Raw genomic sequence first — 23,608 nt, 5'->3', positions numbered from 1 at the left:
GAGTTATATGTTATTGCAATATCCATCGAATCCTTGTCGTCCTGGAAGGGGGATTACCTCAAGTGCGGTCCCTTCTCAACGTTTCTTCATTTTCCTCATGTTGAGGTTTTTTGAGTTTTTCCTTGCATGTAGGTTTTAGATCAGGGGATGGTGTGATAATAGTCTGTGGTTTGCAATAATCTGTGGTCTGTGCAGCCGTTTAAGAGTCTTTGTGATTAAGGGTTATACTAATAAACATGACTTGACATACTTGGCCTATAAGAATATAATAAGCAAGCAAGTTATTATCATGTTAGCACCAAACGTATCTCAACAAATGACATTAACTGAAATATATATATTTTTTTATAATAATAAATAAAATCAAACAAAAAAGCTTTTTTAACAGAATTTTTTAATTTTAATTTCTACTTTAAGGGGCGATCTATCCGGTGCCTCATACACATTAAGGAGATGTGGAGAGGGGATACGACCAAGTTGTGCTACTACTTCATTATTGCAAAATGTTACGCTGACTACTTTGCACAATGTTAAATGTAAAATAAAATTTGAAAAACAATGTTTTTTCAGCAATTGCATTGAAAATTGTAATGCCTGGGATCTTTTTTAAGGCCTTAATTACAGCAAATCAACACAATGTCGTTTAATGCTTTTCAAGTTATTTTTTGCTATAAACGACTATTAACGTCGAAGATCTATTTTGGTCATACTGCCATAGACAGCTATAGACATCAAAAAGTTCTAGCTAGCTTTGATTAACATTAATAGACATCAGAATTCCATTTTAACGATATAGAAGCTGAAAACAATTCTGATAGGCTGCCATAAACATCAAAAATAGTTCTACCACGGCTCTTATTGATGCCATTTGAACTAAGCTTCCGTTATAAAAAAACAGTTCTGTTATCGACAGTTATGGATATCCGAATTCAATTTTAATTATGCTCCCATAGACGTCAAAGTTCCATTTTAGCTATAGACATCAAAAAGAGTTCTAGCAAGGCTGATGGGTGTAGACATCAGAATTCCATTTTAGCGAGGCTGCCATAAGCATCTATAGATGTCAAACATCCATTTAAATTAGGCTGCCATACATTCCAAAAAGAGTTTAAGCTCGGTTGACGGTTACAGACGTCAGAATTCCATTTTAAGTTAGGTAGCCAAAGACGTCAAAGTTTGTTTTTAGCCACGCAGCCAGTGAATAAATGAATGAATTTTGAGAACCCCGCATCAAATATTCATCTTTAACTTACAAGAGGCCTGGTCCCCGTTGGTGCGCCCCGCAATGTCGTTCTTTTGGTTGCGCTTTCCTGTGCCCGTGACCTGCTCCATTTTGCTGATTTCTGACATGCACAATTTCGAGTTGTAGTGGAAGAAGGTGCGACCACGCTGGATGGTCAGGTTGTGCTTGGACCAGTCCCACAGATCCCTCAGATTCTGGTTGTCTAATGCGTAGAAGGCGTAGATCCTTAAAGAAAGAGAGTAGAATTCAGAGAGGTGGAGGGAGATGAAGACGAGTATGGTAAGGGTACTTACTCTCCCTCGAGATGCTCCCCCCTGATGATTCGTAGTTTGCGGAGGAAGGAGAGGGACACCAGAGCATAGGCTCTACGGACCATCAGGTATCCTGTGATTTCCTCAATTTGGCCCAAGCTAGCTTCCAGCTCGGCAGCGATATTATCTGTACGGAAAAACAAACAAACATATATTTATGTTAAGGATGAACTACAATTATCTGCATGAATAAAATATATATCCATAGTAAGGATGCAAAATAGTTATTGGCAAGGCAAAAAATATATATTTAGTAGGGATGCATGATAATGATCAAGTGGATAGCGGCCGAATACGACGTCACAATTATCGGTTATAGATATGATAATTAGTCATTTCACGACACACTATACTATTTAAACAGCCGACACAACTTGTTAAAAGTATTCTAAGTATGTATGTTCCTCATTAGAATTTATTTAAATTTTCTACTAAAGAACACAACTTAGTCGTCTCTCCCCTCTACCACTCCGCAATGTGGGTCCAGAATAGTTATTATTGAAAAAGTAAATATTGATTGGAGGATTGATAAAGTCAAGCCACAGATTTTTCAACATTACTTGTTGAGATATGTTTACCGAAGATGTATAATGTTACTGTAATTGTAAACAAAAATAATTACTTAATTAAATTTTCACATTATAAGTCAAAAGGCACGACCTATTATCTCTTTTTTAAACACGAGATGAACAGACGGAAAAGTGGATGAAAGAGTACTCACTCCCGCCTCGGATCTTGATGACCAAGTTTCCATGGAGAACCGTGCAGCCTCTCAAAGCTTGAGCTGAGGTGACAGAGTCGATGGTTTTATTCCCCACGCAAAGTTTGGGACATAGTCCTGCGCACGGCGAGCACCTCAACCTGGATGGAGGAAAACGATAGTCAATTAAAACTTCGGCAAACTGAAGGGAGCTGCAGCAGGTACTAATGTCGCTAATGTAATTTAGTTATACTGTAATGCCGAGCTGCAGCACGGTGGGGCAGTGGTTAGAGCGTGTGTGGCACACTTCTGAGGTCATAAGATCAAACCTCCTGTGTGGAGTTCGCATGTTCTCCCCGTGCTTGTCTAGGTTTCCACCGGGCACTCCGGTTTCCTCCCACATTCCAAAAACATGCATGTTAGGTTAATTGGCTGGTCCAAATTGTCCTAGGTGTGAATGAGCGAGTGAGTTGTCTGTCTCTGTGTGCCCTGCGACTGGCAGGCAACCAGTTCAGGGTGTCCGCTGCCCACTGCCCAAAGATAGCTGGGATGGGCTCCAGCACCCCCGTAACCCTTCTGAGGATAAGCGTTGCATATAATGGATGGATGGATGTAATGCCGAGCTTCATGCGAAGCAACCGAAATGCACCGTGGTTAAAAAACGTTCTACAATCCTTTATCCCGCTTGCATACTACTGCGAGTAAAGCCGGCAGAGCGCTCATTTGTCTGGCCTGGCAGCTTTTCTCCCCCGTGTTTTCCATCAAAAAGTAAACTGTAGTCATGCAGCTGCAATACTTTATCCCCAAATTCATTTTGCTGAGATTTACACCTCAAATGAACTTTATAGTTGTGGACCCGATCCATTATCCTTGGTTACCTAATGCAGAGAGCGGGGACCTGCAAAGCATACTTTTGTTGGGCCGTGGGAACTCTTTTTTTGCCGCTGCTATATTACTGCAAAAAATGAGATGCACTTATACGGCTGTCAACCCTTATCCCCAATCATGTAGTGTTGGGTTTTGGTCGCCATGAACCGCTCTAATCAAGGGATTACAGCAAGGGTCACCAAACACCGGACAACGGAGTGTATGAGGCCTGCAGACAGATTTAATCCGGCTTGCAAGACGATGCTGGGAGAAGAAAAACAACGAGCCGCTTCAAGTCAAACAATGAGCTGCAGTTTTTAATATGTCCACTGGATATTGCCAAAGCATGCAATACAACATTTCTGAAGTAGCCCTATTGCCATGAGTCTGTGCAAATGATCAAATTGAGTGCTTAACAGTGTTCTCGTTTGCCCATGTGCCTGCGCCCTAGACGCATCATTTTTGCTGGGGACACATGTCTCAAATCAACTTGCATCCCCGAGATGCAACTTTTTTGACACAAAATTGTCATTATTACCCGATTACTTTTTTTTAACAAAGATTTACCACACTCCAAACTTTTCGTTAGGCAGATCTGACATTGTTGTTTTGGTCTTGCGGTTCGAGTTTTCGTCCGCATGCCGATCTCGGCGCTTCGAGATCACGTCATTGTTGTGGTGGTTGTCGTCGAGGGAAGGCGAAAATCAACACAAAATTGGTAATTTCCTCAGTGCCAGTAATAATTCATCCATCCATTATCTTCCGCTTATCCGAGGTCGGGTCGCGGGGGCAGCAGCCTTAAAAGGGAAGCCCAGACGTCCCTATCCCCAGCCGCCACCTCCTCCAGCTTATCCGACGGAATCCCGAGGCGTTCCCAAGGCAGCCGAGAGACAGTCTCTCCAGCGTGTCCTGGGTCGCCCTCGGGGCCTCCTGCCGGTGGGACATGCCCGGAACACCTCCCGAGGGAAGCGTCCATGAGGCATCCTTATCAGATGCCAGAGCCACCTCAACTGGCTCCTCTCAATGCGGAGGAGCAGTGGCTCTACACAGAGTCCCTCCCGGATGACTGAGCTTCTCACCTTATCTCTAGGGGAAAACACAGACACCCTGCGGAGGAAACTCATTTCGGCCACTTGTCTCTGGGATCGTGCTCTTTCGGTCATGACCCAAAGTTCATGACCATAGGTGAGGGTAGGTACGTAGATCGACCGGTAGAACGAGAGCTTTGCCTTGCGTCAGTAATAAGTCATAACATAATGCAGAAAGTGATAACAACGGCAATAATTCCGGCACGAAAAAACGGCAGAGAAATTCATACCTGTCAACCTGTACTTTTTTGCCGTACAAAGTACGTTTATTGTGCATTTTAAAACGTGTACGACGTACAAAAAAATCCGTATGGAAAAACGCAAATTTGTCAATTATGGGTACCATCCGGTATACACCGACTATCACAAAATGGCAAATTAATCAAGTCAAACGAGTTCGAGTTGTGTAGTGAAAGGAAGTCCGTCTTTTTTTAGAGAACCGTCTTTTTTGGCTTAACTCATTAAAGAGAGCCGGCTCTCAAACGGCTCACTTGCTTTGATGATTGATATTACAAATTATGTTGTATAAAAAAGAAAAAAAGGAAGTATAAAGGAGAAAATGAAAAAAAGACAGGTTTGTGGTTATCCCTTTCATCGGTATATTACCAACAATAATTTGATGCAGAAAATGAATTAATAATTTGAATAAGAAAATGTATTATTCTACTTAATTATATTTGCATGTATTTTTCCTTCTACAGTGAACGTCCAAGCTACTTAATTTTTGAACTTTTTTTATAATAAACCTCATTCATGTCGAGCTACTCAGTATCTCACAAAAAAAATGTTAATCAACAATACATATGATATAACGAAACACATGTACAATATAACGTGTTAAACTACATAAATAAACACGTTTGAAGAAAATATGGTGTAAGATCATTTTGTGAGGGAAAATACAACATTTTGTAAGGTCATGGAGTCGTGGAGGTTGACAAGTATGGAAATTCTTTGAAAGATTGCGGAGGCAAGGAAAACACGTGTGTTCAAGCGAACGATTTGACGAAAGAAAATAAACAAAAGAATACTCCTAGCAAGAAAAGGACTTTTCTGCCAAAATGGACTAAATTATATTCCTGGTTACGCTATGAGGAGGATGATAATGGATTGGACCTTGAGAAGGCATTACAACTGTGGCGGGACAGCAAACATCGAAGAATATATGAACTGAAAGATCTGAAGTGAAAATATGGATTAATATAATTATTTCAGCAATATTATTTTATATAATGTACAATATTGTTGTGAACTGAAAAATCTTGAAGTGATAATTGATTTGTATTACCAATAAACTGTGACGATTAAAACTGAATGAATATATAGATTTTTATTATATATTTGTCACCAATTTACAATTTCAACCTTGATAACACTAAATTTTGGGGACCTATAGATCTTTGTTGGGACCCATAGATTTTTGAGCATGGGAGTCCCCCGGGACCCATCACTTTTCAGAGGTAAAATGAACACTGGCTTAAAAAGAGAGATATTACTTTGCAATTAGTGATTTTTTTTGTAAATTAAAATAATTATTTGTCAATTTTGTGTTTCAAAACCAATTCGGTGAAATGGTCCCTTTTTAAACAAATAGACAATGAAACACAAATGGTGCAGGTAAATAAAGAAATAAAATACATTTTTAGAAAATTTTGCTTATGATAGATTTTTTTTCCTCATGCATAGCACATGTATCTCAATTGACAAATATTTTTTTTGAATGAAGGTAAATTAATAATAGAATAAAATACAATTGTCGTTTTTGTCATTGATAACAACGTAGTGAACATTGTTAGCAACAAGATTAGCTAAATAGGCAAGAGTAAGTAAAAGAGTATGTATGGTTGCTGACATCCGTTTTTAAATTAGCCAGGAAAAATACCTCAAAAATATTGTGAAAGAGTATATTAAACACAAGTTTTTGTAAAGGAGCTGTGCAGAATTTGGAACTGTTTTACTCACTGCCGCCATCTCTTGGGTTGTGTCATCATTGCAACCTCCCTCAGCTTGTTAATGATGCGTGAACAAATACCTGCATTTCTTAGACACACTAAATAAACTCTGCTTTTATCATCTTTCTCAGAGTATGGGTTGGCGTTTGGACTGTATTTGAAGAGAGATTTTACGTGCACTGTTTGCATGCTACACTGATAAAAAACACTGATATGAGCATACTCCTGTTTACCTGACTTGTTAACCTGACTGCCCATTTTGCACATCTGGTTAGCTACTCCTCTTGCACTATCGGCACTATGGTAAAATACTATGCGTAGCCATAATACAATACAACTTTTACTTATATCTGTACATTCAAGGAAACTGCGGGTCAGATGTATCGACATTTCGTTCTGTATACACGTGTACTAGAATGACAATAAAGTAGATCTGAATCTGAATACTCCACCACAATGCACCCCCATTCCTCCTACCTAATATGTTGCAACCCGAACAGCATTGCTAAAATATAAAACGGGATAGGTGCAGCAGAAAATAAAGCATAGGGGCTTTTTGAACTCAGTCGGGCATTTTTAACACATGCTTAATAGAGAACTTATTTAAGTTTAAAATTGTATAAGGACACAATGCCCCCTACCTTTAACTAAGCCAGCTTCGCTAATTAAGCTTTGCATACAAGGAGGCATTCAATCTTAATTGGACACAGTAGGAAAACTCCTGTATTTTATGCTCTTTTTTCCCCATTTTCATTCGCACGGAAAATCATATATTCAGCTCCTTGAAAAGTAACGCTCTAGTTGCAGCGTAGAAAGGAAGACATTTTTTGGCCTGTCCTAACAAAAAACACAGACATTCAAGCAGACAGCGGGCCAAGTACGGACCACCATTCTGATCGGTCCAGTTGAACCCGGTGACTCAAGCGACTGTCTGTGAGCAGCATCTGGAAGAGTGGACGCATGTTTTAGCGGAACCAGATGCTCAGCACGTGGCGGTGCAATCTTTTTCAACTGCCACTGGTCGTTTATCTAATAATCGTGATGACTTTAAAGTAACAGTAACAATTCCATGAGCAGCTGTGCAAAGTGAATGACACTGAAGGATGAACACGGCACAGCTAACAATAGCAGCGAGCCATAGTCCGCAGCCAAGTGGCCAACATCAGTGGCTAGAGAAGGAAACGGTGGGGGGGGGAGAAGCAACAGATGCCTGAATCATGGGATTATCACATGCAGGGCACAGCTGTGGAAGTTAGGTGGCCGTTAAATGCACCGCTGGTACAAGCTACTTTGGCAAAATGGTCATTCTGGCCTCCGTACTCAAAGAGAATGCATGCAAATGAGTCCGCTTTTTCAAGTGATATAGCACATTTATTCATGTGTAACGATCACTTTTTTTGTACCCCAAAAAAGAACTCAGAAGTTTGGCAGCATGGTATACACGTAGTTTTACAGTTGTACAAGGCCGTATTTGAGCAATGGTTGATTAGGTGAAAAATATCGCTGACCACATTTGCAATAAATTTGATTAAATAAACCCGAATCACAGCGGTGGGCGCAGAGATTCTTAGCCACTAGACCACTCAGGCTATAGATGATGTAAGATAAGGCTTTAACTTTTATCTCATCATCACACTATTTTTTTACTCATGGTACCACATTGTTGAATCATGTATTGACAACGTAAAGCATAAAAACACCAAAATAAAATATACAATGTATTTATTTAATGGCTATTTAATGTCTGCCCAAAATTGACAAATACCGTATTTTCCACACTATAGGGCGCACCGGGTTATAGGGCGCACCCCCAAAAAATACTTTTTGGTCCTATATCTTCCATAGATAAGGCGCACCGGAAAAACAGTCAGATGATTCAGTCAAATTATTACCCCCTTAACATTCCCAAAGCTTGCAAAGAAGCAAATACGTGTCGTAGACACGTGCGGATGCGGTGTCCGTACGATGTCACTCAAATGCATCGTTTCAAATATCATTCGGAAGGTTAAAGTCTTGGGATTCAAGAAATGCCAACCATTCTTTATGTTTCTATTTTCTTTTTCGCTCGCAACTTTACTGTGCATATGACAATAAACACTTGGAATTGAGTTTAATTCACTCAACTCATCACAGCAACATCAAGATCGTTCTAAAACAAGATACTGGGAAAATATAGTTAAGTTCTCACGTTCAATAATGATACGCAATCATGGTCTTCTTACAACCGTGAGTGTAGTAAATCCAGGAGAGTAAAATATTTACAAATACAGACTAATGAAACATGTTTCTTTATGGCGTACTTTAGCAAGCTTGCTATTCAGTCATCTTTTTCGGCCAATTGCAGGGTTTGTTTTGGCCCTCTAGCCAATCCGAGGCTCTGAATAACTTCAGCCAATAGCGATTGATTTAACGGATGATTGACACATCTTTTTCGGCCAATTGCAGGGTTTGTTTTGGCCCTCTAGCTAATCCGAGGCTCCGAATAACTTCAGCCAATAGCGACCGATTTAACGGATGAATAACACATCTTTTTCGGCCAATTATAGGGTTTGTTTCGGCCCTCTAGCCTATCCGAGGCTCCGAATAACTTTAGCCAATAGCGATCAATTCGAATGATGATTGACACATTGGTTAGCCAATGAAACGCCGGTATATAAATCCCAGCATACACCGCGGACTACTCCACGTTCGGGGGAAAATCGAGTCAGCGGCTGTTGCGTAAGTTGCGAGACCTTGCGATTTAATATTGAGCTATATATAAGGCGCACTGTATTATAAGGCGCATGGTCAGCTTTTGAAAAAAATTAAGACTTTTAGGTGCGCCTTACAGTGCGGAAAATACGGTAATTACATTTAATGTCTTACTCTCACCACTGTGTTCCGGGTTAAAAAAAAACTGTTGCGATAGTTCTTGACACAATGTTCGCGAACTAGAATGCTTAGTTTAAGCGGGGAAAAGGTATAACAACAATTTGTACTAATTCTTTATATTATATATATATATATATATATATATATATATATATATATATATATATATATACATATAATAGGGGTGAGCATTTTACACGAATACAGTTATTATAAATTTCTAAACCTAAAATCCTGTTCATAAGATCCATAATGTGTTTTTGCGTATTACTTTAATTAAAAGTGTTTAAATTAATAAAGTACTTTTACACCACTTGCAAAACACTACAGCATGTGTTATACAAGATAACAGTGTGTACTTGAAGTGTCATTTTTTGTATTAAACTCCAAAAACAAGTGAAAATAGTTTCAAATGAGCAAAAAATGGTGTAAGATGTTCTTGTTTTGCCTGGTTTTATATGAGTAATTACCAGAAAACTGGAGTTTTGCCGACCACAGCAACCATCAACTCCAAATAAATCCAATAGGATAAAAACAGCGTTCCTTAATACATTTGCTTGACATGAAATAATCAGACTTAAGCCGGCTAAGTGAGCAAGTTCCAAGTCACTGAGTAATCTTTCAAACAGGAAATTAATCATTTATTGTCACCCAAATCACTCTGGCATTTTAATCTAAAATAAGCAACGCTTGGCTCATGACTTCTTGAACTAATTTACTAGGTCATTCAGGATTTTTTAGTTCTCATCTCAACATGTTTATCCTTTTTTGTATAAATCAAAATAAGTTACATCCAAATACATGACTATGATTCTTTTGTGAAATTTATGTTATTGGGCCATTTTTTAATCAGATTTGGTGATGACCTTTGAGAAGATGATGGTAGCTTTTAGAACATAACAAAAAATGGTAATTTTTTACAACAAAGAAGCTTGTCCAAGCAGAACAAAACAACGCTAATATTTGTTGTAGAAGATCACGCTAACTTTCTGAGCAGAACAAGAAAAACGTTAATAGTATGAGAAGAGAATCCTAGTTTTCCAAGCAGATCAAGACAATACAATTTTTTCTGCATGGATGAAAACGCTGTTGGCTTTCAAAACAAATATTTTTTTGTCGTAGAGTAAGACAAGGTTAACTTTCGTAGCAGAACAAGACAACACTATTTATGGTTGTTGCTAACTCTCATAGCAAAGCAAGACAACATTCAATTTGGTAAAGAAGACGATGTTAGCTTTCCAAGCAGAACAAGACATTATTTTTTTGGTGTACAAGACAATGCTAGCTTAGTGAGCAGAAGAAGACAACACAAATATTTTGTTGTAAAGGAAGACCAGGCAAACCTTCCAAGCAGAACAAGACAACACTCATTTTTGGGAGTAAAAGATGGTGCTAGCTTTCTGGGCAGAACAAGACAATGCGAATTTTGGGTGATGAAGACGATGCTAGCTTTCCAAGCAGAACAATATAAAGTTATTTTCAAGTGTCGAGGTAGATGCTAGCTTTCCAAGCAGAACTAGACAGTGCTACATTTAGTGTAGAAGAAGAGCATGTCAGCTCTAAAAGCAGAAAAAGACAACGCAAATATTTGTCATAGAAGAGAGAGTCTAAGCATTCAGAGCAGAACGAGCCAACACTAATTTTTGATACACGCTTTACAAGCAGACCACAGCAAAGCTAATTTTTTGGTATAGAAGAATATGCGGCTAGCTTTCCAAGTCAGGTCAAGTCATGTTTTTTTGTAGAGCCCTTAATCACAAAGAGTCTCAAAGGACTGCATAGACCACAGACTATTACAAACTACAGATTATTATGAAGAAACTAAAGATTATTATTACACCATTTGATCTAAAACTTGACATGACGCCAAGGAAAAACTCAAAAACATCAGCATAAGGAAAATGAAGAAACCTTAAGAAGGGACTGCACATGAGGCAATCCCCCTTTCAGGATGAACAGGCAGCAATGGATGTTGCATTAACAAACAAAAAATAAAATGTAAAATAATTAAAGTATAATATAAAATAAAAATGATTACCAGGTTGCAATGGATGTAGCATTAGAAAACAATACATAGACATTAACAACTTGAAATAAAGGTCATTCATAAGCTATAGAATGTAGAGCATAAAGGGGTGTTGAAAACAAATTCAGCATTATTAACTGCACAATAAAAATGGTGTACTGTGTATATATATAGTATAGTAGGTGCAGAACCCATTGTCCTAGGACCCAGTTGCGGAAAACTCGGTGGCGCAGGAGAGAAGTATTCTTGCACACCATCTTAGAAAATTTGCTGATCATGTATCAGGGATCCAAACTAATGCTTGTAAAACTGCAAATGACATTCTAATTTTGAACATTTTGTTAAATAATTCAGCAAATTGATTGACTACTGATAATACTGGAGTGTAATGTTGTATTCATTTAGTATTTTATGTGCGGAAAATGTGTTTACGGCTATACGAAATTTTGTTAATTATCGTAAAAGACAACCAGCCTGTTCTTTATCTTAACGTATTTTTAATGACAGTGAGGTTTTATGATCGTAAAAGGTATTGCCTTGAGTTTATTTCAGCTGTTTCTGAACAAGACACAATTTTCTGTTGTAAAATTGGACAATGCTAACTTTCCAGGTAAGACTAGGTTAGCTTTCCAAGTAGAACAAGACAAGATTATTTTTTTGTGTAGAAGAAGAGGATTTCAGTTTTTCAAGCACAACAACACATTAATTGTATGCGTAGAAAAGAACTATGCTATCTTTCCAAGCTGAGCAACCTTCACAAATGTTTTGTGTGGAAAAAGCAGCCAGCTTTTAGCATAGAAGGTGAAGCAAGTTTTTCAGGCAAATAAAGGACACTACTTTTCAACAGTTAAGAAAACAACATTGTTTTCGGTGCGATCAAAGCGTACCCGAGCATTACAAATATAAATTAGTCTGCAAAATTAGGAATACATACATTTTAGGTAGGTCTGGCGATTTTGTCCCAGGAACAGCTAACCAAAGAGTCAGTGTTTGGCTCACAGTCGGATAAATATCCATATAAATATAATTTATACAGACGGGTTGATGCGGGTATACCATGTTCCAGTAGTCACTATTAATAACAACGATGGTGGCATATGCGTATGTATTTACATAAGACATACGTGTCGGAGTTGATAGTGGTGTATCCTGAAGGACACTCTGGAATGCAGGCGCCCTCATGTGTGACGTATTCGTGGCAACCCGACTCCCGGCCCTGGTTCAGTCGTTTGGTCTCCTTACATTGCATGTTGAGAGCCTGTGAGAAGATGATAGAAATGTATTTAGTTTTGAATTAGATTAAAATTGTCTTTGTTGTCATTGATAAAAATGTAGTGAACCTTATTTACAGCAAGTTTTTAGACGCAGCACTCCAGGATAAATATGTCATACAGACTTAGAACACGTATATCAAATGAGTAACTAATGGCCCACATCAGGACCACAAAGGGGTTTTCCTTGGCCCCTGAGATGGTCTTGAATCATTTTTGTATCATACCCCAGCAATCCTTGCATATTTTCACTGTATTTATAAACAAACAAAACAAAAAACAATATGAATAAGAGTCAATTTCAAACAAATGTTTTTGAAAAATGTTAATCAGATTTTGGTCCATTTAAAAACTTTCCACCTGAACTCTCCAAAGTTTTAGACATAGAAGGCAATAAATAAAAAGGAGGTTTAAAGTACATCATGGATCTTCAGTAAAAACTGGCGGATAACTACTAATTCAAAATAACTCTTCTGCTACATGAACAAAGCATATTTTTTACTAAATCTTTTTAGTTCAAAAAATATAAATCTTATTAATGTGTTTACATGTTTTAAGACATTTTAAAATTTGATTTAAGATATTCAATGCCAATTAAGGACTTAATTTTAGAAAAATGGATATAATGCCTTTTAAGACCTTTCAAGTATCCGTCGGAACCCTGAGACAAGCTTCAAGCTTCAAAAAGTAAAATTCAGGCGAGAATAAAAAACGTATTTCTGTATGTTCCAACTTAGAATACTCAATGTTAGTAGCACTTGCAGTGAATATTTCAGAAAACTTCAGAGTGTTACCCTTAAAAAGAGACTAAATACCGTCCATATCCTCCAAACGGTTCAAGAACTGCCTTCAATTTACTTTAGTTATGTCTTGGATTGGGATTTAAGGCAAATTTTACACGAACGGTAAGGGATAATGGGAGTTTGTATTTCACAAATTGCAACAACCCACCTGACAGAAAGCAAAGCTAACGCAGCGCCATCCTCGAAAGACGTAGAATCCAGGGGGGCACTTATCCATGCAGGTGCTGCCGTGCTGAAGGTTCCTGCAGGCCAAACAGCTCTTGGCGTTGCCCGGCTGCAAGCAGCTGCCCAAGCATTGCTCATGGCAGCATTGGCCTTGGTGGTTACATGCGCCGTGTTTGCAGCGGTCCAGGCACACTAAAAAGAAAGGAAAAAGTGCTTGTGAAGACTGGGTTGTACGTTTGTAATAAACATCAGAAATGCACTGAATTTTCGGCACGGAAAATATTTCTGCCAAGAGCAAACAAAAGTGCATTTTGGGTTTTTGGATGAAAGAAAATAACAGGACTGAAAAAAGTATACGAAAGAATGATGCTGTGATGACGTCATGTCTAAGGTGAGGTGAGCTGTGTGAAGCTGGCTTTTGTTAGTTTCTTCTGCTTCCGAGTTTTTGTTAGCCAATAGTCGGACTTTTGACTAATTTTTACATGATAAGAATGCAGGGCTTACATACAGGTGAGCAGTTTAAATACATGAATACATATTTTGTGTGTGACATTCAATCCATTCCTCCCCGAAATTGATCAAAACTAATACTAATAAAAATGTGTTGTTTTGGCGCAACTCTTGTTCCCTTCCATCAAAATACATTTTTTTTACTGATATTAATGTTAACCTTTTCCAAAGCCAATTTTCAATCACTGTATTTATTCGTATAACACTTTTTTTCAAACCTAAAAAAAACAACTTTTGAGAGCGCATTGTACAGGCTCACAACAATCGCAAAACATCGGATGCAACCGGAATCAAACCCGAGTCACAGCACCAGTGATCTACATGAAAGTAGAAAAGGCACTTACAATGCTTAGAATAGAATATAATTTATTGTCATTATAACATGTGAACTGTAAAACAAAATAAACATTTGTCTCTAGTACTGTAATTAAAAATAGTGTGATGAGATCAAATATCCTGCCTTTTAGTATGTCATCTATACCACTGGTACAGTGGTTAGGATAAGGCACTCCCACGGCCGTGACCTGGGTTTGAGCAAAAGTGAAACACAATTTTATAACAATTTTAAAGCAAAAAAATGGGGGTGCCGGTTATACGCAAATGAACATGGTAGTTGGTTCCATTATTCTGTTTATCATGCGTTTATTTTTTTTTTATCAAGCTATTTATCAAACTTCAAGAAAAAACATGTTATATAACATTTGAAGCATTTCAATGCAAATTACAATATTTAGGTGTTAGATACCTAACATAAATTGAAATATTAAATATACATATAGATGTCTGAATGAATATGTATTCATAAATACATGCGAAAAAAATTAGATAGGTATACATCATCTTATTTCCTCACATATCAGATTTGATATCAAAAAAGCAATATTTTTTATACGTCTGCGCCTGCCCTTCAGCAAATATTCTTCACTTCACCCAATGCAGACAGACACTTAAAAGGTTTGCCCACCCATGGACTAGGAAAAGTCATGAGAATTTATCTAGTCATACCCCTAGTATTATTGTAATTACAAACACGCACATAAAAATTCCGATTGAATAAGATAAGGGCGGCACGGCGGACGGGTGGTTGGAGCGTCAGACCCACAGTTCAGAGGTCCCCTGTGAAATCCAGCTACAAGCCTCCTATGTGGGGTTTACGTGTTCTCCACGTGCCTGCATGGGTTTCCTCCAGACACTCCGGTTTCCTCCCACGTTCCCAAAACATGCATGGCAGGTTAATCGGTGACTCCAAGTTGTCCCAAGGTATGATTAGTATGTGAGTGCTTGTGTGTCTCTGTGTGCCCTGCGACTGGCTGGCAACCAGTTCAAGTTGTCCCCTGCCGATTGCCTAGGGAAAGTTATAGGGAATGGGCTCCAGCAAGCCCGCGACCCTACTGAGGATAAGTGGTGCAGAAAATGGATGGATGGATGAATAAGATAAATAAGAAAATGAGTGTGACATTTTCAGGAAAAGCCCTGCCCAAAATACTTTACAGCAGGCGTCGCTGCGGTATTTTACAGGAACAAACACCACCCCCTGCTTCACTGCCTGCAGCGCGCATACGAGCTCCGGTTAAAAATCTGCTCCAGGGTTTGACGGTAGCCCTAGATCCACCCTCAGTCTCAGCCAATGCGTTTGTGGGATGGGGGAGGCCTCTTTCTTCCATGTCAGGCAGGAGAGACAAGCAGTCCTGGCCCGCTTCGGAGGGGGCAACCAGGTCGCAAAGATCCTTGCTACCGATGCGACCGAAAAGGAATTTCAGTGTTATGGACTGCGCTCTGAGAAGAATACGGGCGACCTCTGCGGGACATTTCTTGTGTAGCGATTGGGGTTATTTATTTATTTTTTTGCAAAACACGCTCATTCATTCCTCCCCCTCTCTGCCACAAGCTCGCCCTGCTCTGCGCCACAATCTATCTGTTTCTCTCTTTCTTTGGCTGGGCCAGCCTAGCCCTCCCACTTTCATTCATACGCCTTGTTTTGTTTTGATGCCGGTGTTATGCCGAGAAATGCATCCCTGCTGAGATTTGCATCCCCTCGCTACTATAACCACTTTTACCTCGTTTTATCTCACTTTTCGGGAACGTAATGGCGAACATATAACAAAAAACACTTCGTCATGCATTTGTTGGGAATGTAATACAACTTAAACCATTCAGTCTTTGTATTTGTTGTGAATGTAATCGAACGTTAATGCACACCGTATATAAATCACTTTTGAGAACTGTTATGCACTCTACCATAAAGCTTATTATGCTAAAAGAAGCTTTATGGTACAGTACATAACAGTTTCAATACGAGCGATTTGAATAGAAAAAGGCTAAATAAACATGTTACCTGCTCAAAAGTGATTCACAACAAATACAAAGACAGAATGGTTTAAGTTGTATTACATTCCCAACAAATGCATGACGAAGTGTTTTTTGTTATATGTTCGCCATTACGTTCCCGAAAAGTGAGATAAAACGAGGTAAAAGTGGTTATAGTAGCGAGGGGATGCAAATCTCAGCAGGGATGCATTTCTCGGCATAACACCGGCATCAAAACAAAACAAGGCGTATGAATGAAAGTGGGAGGGCTAGGCTGGCCCAGCCAAAGAAAGAGAGAAACAGATAGATTGTGGCGCAGAGCAGGGCGAGCTTGTGGCAGAGAGGGGGAGGAATGAATGAGCGTGTTTTGCAAAAAAATAAATAAATAACCCCACGCCATTAAATTCCCGAAAATTGATATAAAAGTGAAATAAAACGAAGTAAAAGTGGTTATAGTAGCTAGGGGATGCAAATCCCGGCAGGGATGCATTTCTCGGCATAACACCGGCTGCGATCTGAGATGGGGGCGGGGACGTCGAGGATGGGCTGACGTGAATATATAATTACTAAAATTAGAATATATATAAAAACGCAAATGGTTTAAATAATTAAAAAAAACAATGATAAATTAAATTAAAAGAAAGATCAATCTATCTACGTATCTACCTACCCTGGTCATATCCCTCGAGAGGGGTGACAGACAGCAAGACAAACACATAAACAAAAAAAAAGGAAAGAAAAATAAGAAAAAGTAGTAAAACACACCAAAAAAATTGACCATGGCCAACCGAAAAGCCCAAACACTTAACCAAGTTAAGCACCTCTGCACCCAAGTTGGTCACGCTTTCGTCCCTCCAGATGAAACGGGACACAAGAAAGCAAGATTAAAAAAAAGGAAAGCATAAATTTACAAAAAGCAATACATTTTCTACCAACCGTAGCGTGTAGTATATATATATATATATATATATATATATATATAGTCTTGAAATCGGGTTGTTGTAATTAGGAATTACTGGAGAAGATTGTCACACAAATAATCACGATTGACAAATATACATTTCCCCCCTCTGCATTATATGCTACTATGATAGTATGAGACTAATACTACATATACTGTACACCTTAATAAAGAAGAGCAATCTAATGGCCGAAAAAAAAAATCATTATTAACTTAACATTCTGTTCCTTTTATAAAAACAAAAGACTTCTCTCTTTGGCATTTTAGGGCTTACCGCTGTTGCTCGGATAAAACCCAAATTGTGTCCAAAATACTAATGCGGTGCGTGGTTTAGAATCTAGAAATTTACTTGCCATGATGACCACACAGAGAGTGCCAGTGTTGTCTGCTTTGGTGTGTGTGTCACTGCACGCTGACATCTATTCGTTTCAGTTAAGGATGGTCAACCAAGTAGGTGGAGAGGAAAAAAAAAGACGGTAATCGCAAATGTGAAAAATATTCTCAAATATGCAAAATAATAGACAATAATGTCATATTTGTGACAGCACTATCCTGAAAGATACAAATAAAAACAAAAAAGCACAAAGGACAAAACTCTTTTGTGTATCTCATGATGAATCGGACTTTGCGTTCATTCATATCCTTCAGGACAGGGCGACTTTCTGTTTTTTCCATTCTTTAACAATCATTTCTGGCACCGTGAGCAAGTATAGTGTGATAACCAGATAAAATCGAATGCCATTTCAAACGTTATCTGTATCACTGGTCTAGTGTTTAAGTATCAGCACACTCACTGCTGGGACTTCTCGACCCGCTAAACTTGCCCTGAGGCTGGTTCTGATTCTGAGAATCTAGATGAATCGACTTTGATTGGTTTTTGCAATCCGGAGATGGAATAAAAGCTTGCTCTGTCCACCCCACGCGTCGGCCCGGTATTGCAGTACCTCCGGAAACGGTGCATTCGCAATGATCGCAGCAAGGCTTTAAGGCTAAGACCTTAGCTTGGCCATTTGGCTGAGAGTAAGAGTCCCGGCTCCTGGGCTTTGTAGCGTATTATGAACTGACCGATAACGGATAATGGACAATTAATATAGAAAATAGAACAATAACCCTTAAAAAATCCCCCCCCACTGCTGGGATCCGGGTTCGATTCCTGTTGCACATGTTTTGTGATTTTGCTCAGCTATCTTTTTTATTGATCAATAATTGCACAAAAGCAGTAATATACCGTAATTACTCATATTCTAATTCTAATGCAAACTTATAAATGGGTTTGAACACACTTTTAACAGCAATTAAACACATTCACATTGGTCCTGCCTTATGATGTTCTCCGTATTTTGCGGTATAATAAGGCATATCGAGTTGTCAAGCTCTATTTTTTACTCACAGTGCCAAAAACGAATGTTTAGGAATGGAAAACGCAAAGGTTTTTTTTAACATATTTATATTTGCACTTTTTTTTCACCTGCTGACATTGTTGTTCCTCAATACGAGGGGGGGGAGCCATTCGTACCTCTAAACGACAAGGGGAGGAGCCACTTGTCGAGAGAGCTTTAGCATCTTAAGAGTGGAGGTAAACACAGCCGTAAATCTCGGCGTCACGCGCTTATTTGTCCGCCACTTCCCCACGTGTGATTCCAGTAAGGCTTTTAAAAGCAAAGCCTGATCAAAGGTTTGTTGTGTTTACCTTTCATCAGGCAGTAAATCCCCCGGCTGCTCAGAGCCAATAGGAAAACGCCACACGCTGCTTTACTTCCTGCTCTTAACGCGTCAAAACCGCCCCTTTAATTGTCACTGTTGTCTGCAGGCCGAGCGTTGGGAACAATAACAGACACATTTTTACCCCGGAGACATTTACTGTGGAAAACACAAGCACCGTCCGCTGACTATATTCGGTCCTCAGCTTTAAAAGCTTTGCCATAAATGCTTTAGGAGAAGCGACATAAAGAGTGTATAAATGTAAAAAAAAAACAAAAACAAAAAAACACCTTTTTGTCTTGTTTTTTGCTTAGATTTTTCCCCCACATTGTAAACATTCCATAAATTAGCAGCAGCAGCCTCGAGTCATTTGAAATAAACTCTAAATTTATATATCCAATATCACAACATTCTCTAAAGGTACGATTTTTATTTTGTAAATCCAATTAATTGTACAATCCTAGCAAGGCATTTTATCGCTGTATCACAGTCATGTAAAAAAAATGCATCTCCATTTTACTGTTTTTTGTTTTTTTGCATAAATCTATGGAGCCGTGACCCAGATTTGAACAGTGCTTGCTGCACACTTCAGAGGTCTGCGTCGTGTTCTGGGTTGATGTTGGTAGCGTAAAACAGGCAGAGACTCCAAATGCGGCGTAGACATTCACTTTTAATTCCTTGTGAAACTAAAAGACTCACGTGAAATTGGCAACACAGAAGGACGAAGGCAAACTAAGGGGTCTTGACAACGACAAAATGAAACCACTTGCTTAACTTCAAAACAATCCAAATAACAATCGTAAAAGCGCAACCCCTAGTGAAACTTGACTAAATGCCCAACATCTATAACCAGCAAAAACACAAACATGGAACTCCGCCTAAATCAACCTTCCAAACACGTGTAAGTCAGATGTGGGCATATTTGTCAGCAATTCCAACTGCTATCTAAAAATCATCTGTTGAATCAAAAGAACCGCACATTCCCTCTACAGCATTTAAAGAAAGACGCTTCCTTTTCCCTGCGATGCGGCCGCTCCCTCTCGGTGTTATTGACACATAGATGAAGAGCAGCTATTATGCAAGCCACTTTCCAAACAAGGCCGACCTAAGAGCTTCACGTTCGACGTGCGTCAAAGTTTGTTGCGGCAAAGCGCATGAAAACAAAATCCAATGCTAAAGCTAAAAAGCTAATACAATTGACATTTATGCATTTAGTGGTTGTCATGAGAACATTAACTAATTTCCAAAATTCGTTTTTGTACTATCCACATTAAAATTGTCCCTCAAGGGGTTGTTAAAAGTTATTTGAAGAGAAATTTGGCATAACTTTTCTTGGTTTAGGGATTAATGTTCGATTTTTACTAGGGATATAAGTTAAAAATATAGAGCGATAAGAATTGAATTGTCTTTATTGTCATTGATATCAACGTTGTAAAACATTGTATGCAATGAGATTAGAAATGTCTCTACAGGGTAAAGATGTAATAAAGATTCTAAAGAGAAAAATAAGGTAAAAGACTCGGGATAAATAGGCAGAAGTTTTTACAAAGTGGTACTAAGAGACTGGCCTAAGAAAATAAGTGATACTCAATGTGAGCTAACACATTTTAATATTTATTCATGAAAGCATATTTGTGATAGTTTATATGTTTATGTATTTGTAATATTAATGATTTTATTTCATAATTTCATTTATCCATCCATCCATTATCTGCACCACTTATCCTCAGTAGGGTCGCGGGGGTGCTGGAGCCCATCCCAACTGTCTTCGGGCAGTGGGCAGGGGACACCCTGAATTGGTTGCCAGCCAGTCGGAGGGTATAATTTCATTTATGATTTAATAAATACCATGGTAAAAAAAAAAAATAAGCGTCTCAGAAATCCGTTTGACTATTGATCCAAACTGTCAATCAAGGTTTTTTAAAGAGGTTAAAAGGTAAAGAGAAATTTGGGAACATTTTGCTCAGTTTAGGGTTTATTTTTCTTATTTTACTAGGGAAAAAGTGAACAAGAACTTGTTAGTATTTATTTCATTTATAATGTAGTTTATAATTGTATATTTTTCATTTATTTAAGATATTTCAATTTTTATTTCATAATTTAATAAATACCATGTATTAATGTCCAAGACTAATTTTCTGGGGATTTTTCTGAGAAAAAGAATTCTGGGGATAGGATTTTTTTTTTTCTTCAAAAGACAGTGACTAAGCAAACAAAAAAACAAAACCAATAGAAAAATAATCTTAATATCGGAGTCCACTGTGAACTCAAAAAGCGTAAAACAAACATTTTTTTTAAATTCAATTAATTTTGCTGATCAATTGATGAAATGGGCAAACTCAAAATATTATATTTGTCATCCCAATCTGACAAAACAGAAGAAAAATTTGAATTAACATAGCAAAAAAGGCAAATAATTCAATTCATTCATGCATTAAAGGGACAGTGTGTATTTTTGACTGCTAGATTTCGCTATATAGTGTCGTGCAACCAAAAAAAACAAGTGCTAAAAAGCAGAAAAGAAGAACCAAAACTAGAATTCAACAGGAAAGGAGACTAAAAGTGACAAAAACTCACCATTTTCTTCCTTATATTTTGGCAAGCCTTCTGCGAGATTTTTGTTTAAGGGTAAATAATAATTTCTTAACCTAGAAGAATTTTAAAAAAGAATGTTTACACAATAGTTCATGTGTTTTTGCTTATTATTTAAATCACAATTTTTTTCAATGAATGAAGGGTTTTTTCACCACTAGGCGGCAATGAATAATACATATTGTCCCTTTAATGATAATATTGTAGTTTGTTTTTCATGGTAGTTTTTTTTCTTCTCACATTGGGCACACGAATTGTTCGCATATCTGCATACATGCCTCAGCCTGCCAAGCTGTTCACCTCCATAAACAGAAACTACACATTCCTCAAAAAATGCAGCATGATTAAAGATTACAAATTGACACATTCTTGATAAATGGTTTCAAACAGGGGTAGGAAAACGTTTTAAATGTGCCACATGGGCTTTGTTAAAGATTTTGCAGAGAATTCGGACCAGGAGGAAAAAAAAAACTGTTTGAATAACAAAAGGGACATGAAGGAAAAGAGCGTCACGAAAACTTATTAGAAATATCTTGGTAAATCAAATATGTATATGAAAAAAAATGGCCAGTACAGAAAATTGCTTCGTGAGAATTATATTTTTTATGGGCAAAACAAATAAGAGCATCCCCAAAAGTTGTATTACCATTTTTACCAAAGACAACATAAACTTAACTGATCTATCCACACGTGCAAACAAACTCTATTTTGTGACGTTTTGGGATGAACAATAATTATTGTGCCGACAGTTATTAATAATGGCCAAATAAGAAGTCTTAGTTCCTGGCCTGATAAGTTTAAACTTTAGTGGACACACACAAATAAGAAGATTAAAAATGGCTTTTGAACTTGCAAGGACAGCCCAGAAGCCTTTCTTTTCATTACATAGCCTTGGTTACAAAAAAGACCTGCTGTTAAAGGTGTAGGAATCAAAGAACAGCAACATGATTGGCCAATCGGGAGGATGATGTAAACAGTGCATAATAGTCAAAACAACAGTGAGGTATAATAGTCAAAATAATGAGATGCAATCCTATGAAATCGGCTTTGCAGGTGTAAAATATTAAAAACAGTAAACTTATCACGGCCTTGGAAGAAAAAAAAAGCCTATGAGTCACTTGACGGCACACAAAAATATTCACTTGTTGGGAAGAGTCGAAGCAAGTTCCTCGTCAGATTATATTTTGATCGTCTATACGAGTGGTAGCACAATTTGATTGTTTCACCTCTCTACTTCTCTGTACGGGTGGTGTGTATTTATTTATTTATTTATTGCTTGAGTGTCCAGCTAATACAATGCCACTTGATAAGGGTGATATATTTTTCATAGCCAAGCATGTGTGACATTCAGTATTGGAACACTTGCATGACGTTTAGAAGTGATGTATTTTAATAACATGAATACCTCCAAAATCTTAATCATATGCACTTTCTGCAATATCGTTATGTCATAACAATCTTATAATGCCATAACAAGCTTCTCTAAACTTCTGCAAAGACACCCATGTGCTATTTTTCAATCGTCTATTTTTAAATCTAAGTGAGTGCAATCGTCATGCCTTAAACAGCGGGTCCGTGACCTTATTTTAATCCAAATAACATCATGATGGTTTGTTTCCTTAAATGTTCCCTGGTAGTCAGCAAATACAGCTACAGTTGGTTTGCTATGCTATGTTTTGGTGTTAGATCTTTTTAAATAAATTTCCCCCCAAAATGCAACTTATACCAGTGTCTGAAACTCAGGACAAAAAGTTACCGGACACCAGGGCAGACAACTCTAAAAAGTTGCCTGCCCAGCCATAAAGATGCCTGCCCCATTTTTTCCCAACTTGAAACACAATTAAGCGACTAAAAAAAAATTGTTGCAAAGTATTGAGGATTGATAATCAGAATACATAACAGAACAACACCTTAAATTTAAGTTTATTATAAATCTACTTATAACATTCATTGCATGTATATGACATCACAGTTTTCCATCTGCCATGAGTATGTACCTGTATTTACTCATCTTCATTCAGGCAATGTTTGCATTGCGTCGTCCGCTACAAGCCACGTGAACTCCTCTTTCCACAATGCTTTTAATGTACGTTTACGTTTTGTAGCGTCATGAATTTTGTTAGCTTCTTTCGAATCTTTCTTCTGGGGCTGATGTTTTGGCTTGATTCCCAACTACTTATTCATTTTTCTTGTGTTGTCTGCGCATCTACTTTGGAAAATAATATGCAAATGCACGACCT

At 38.0% G+C, this 23,608-nt stretch overlaps 1 protein-coding gene and 1 pseudogene across 1 annotated transcript in view; one reads left to right on the top strand and one right to left on the bottom strand.

Annotated features, from left to right (window-relative positions):
• Positions 1 to 23,608, bottom strand: part of LOC148354811 (insulin receptor-like) — a 118,055-nt gene that overhangs the window by 29,346 nt on the left and 65,101 nt on the right. The window contains exons 3-7 of the mRNA XM_088349360.1: positions 13,281 to 13,489; positions 12,183 to 12,316; positions 2,276 to 2,415; positions 1,537 to 1,681; positions 1,254 to 1,468 (exon numbers count right to left, since the gene is read on the bottom strand). Coding sequence (XP_088205486.1) covers positions 1,254 to 1,468; positions 1,537 to 1,681; positions 2,276 to 2,415; positions 12,183 to 12,316; positions 13,281 to 13,489 — 843 coding nt within the window. The remainder of the gene's footprint in view (positions 1 to 1,253; positions 1,469 to 1,536; positions 1,682 to 2,275; positions 2,416 to 12,182; positions 12,317 to 13,280; positions 13,490 to 23,608) is intronic.
• Positions 17,886 to 18,041, top strand: LOC148354813 (U2 spliceosomal RNA; annotated as a pseudogene).

Source organism: Urocampus carinirostris, chromosome 12 (genome assembly GCF_059441175.1).
Source record: "Urocampus carinirostris isolate Australia breed hairy pipefish chromosome 12, RoL_Ucar_1.0, whole genome shotgun sequence".
NCBI lineage: Eukaryota > Metazoa > Chordata > Actinopteri > Syngnathiformes > Syngnathidae > Urocampus > Urocampus carinirostris.
Note: the sequence above shows the minus strand (reverse complement) of the source record. Positions and strands in the feature narration are given on the sequence as shown.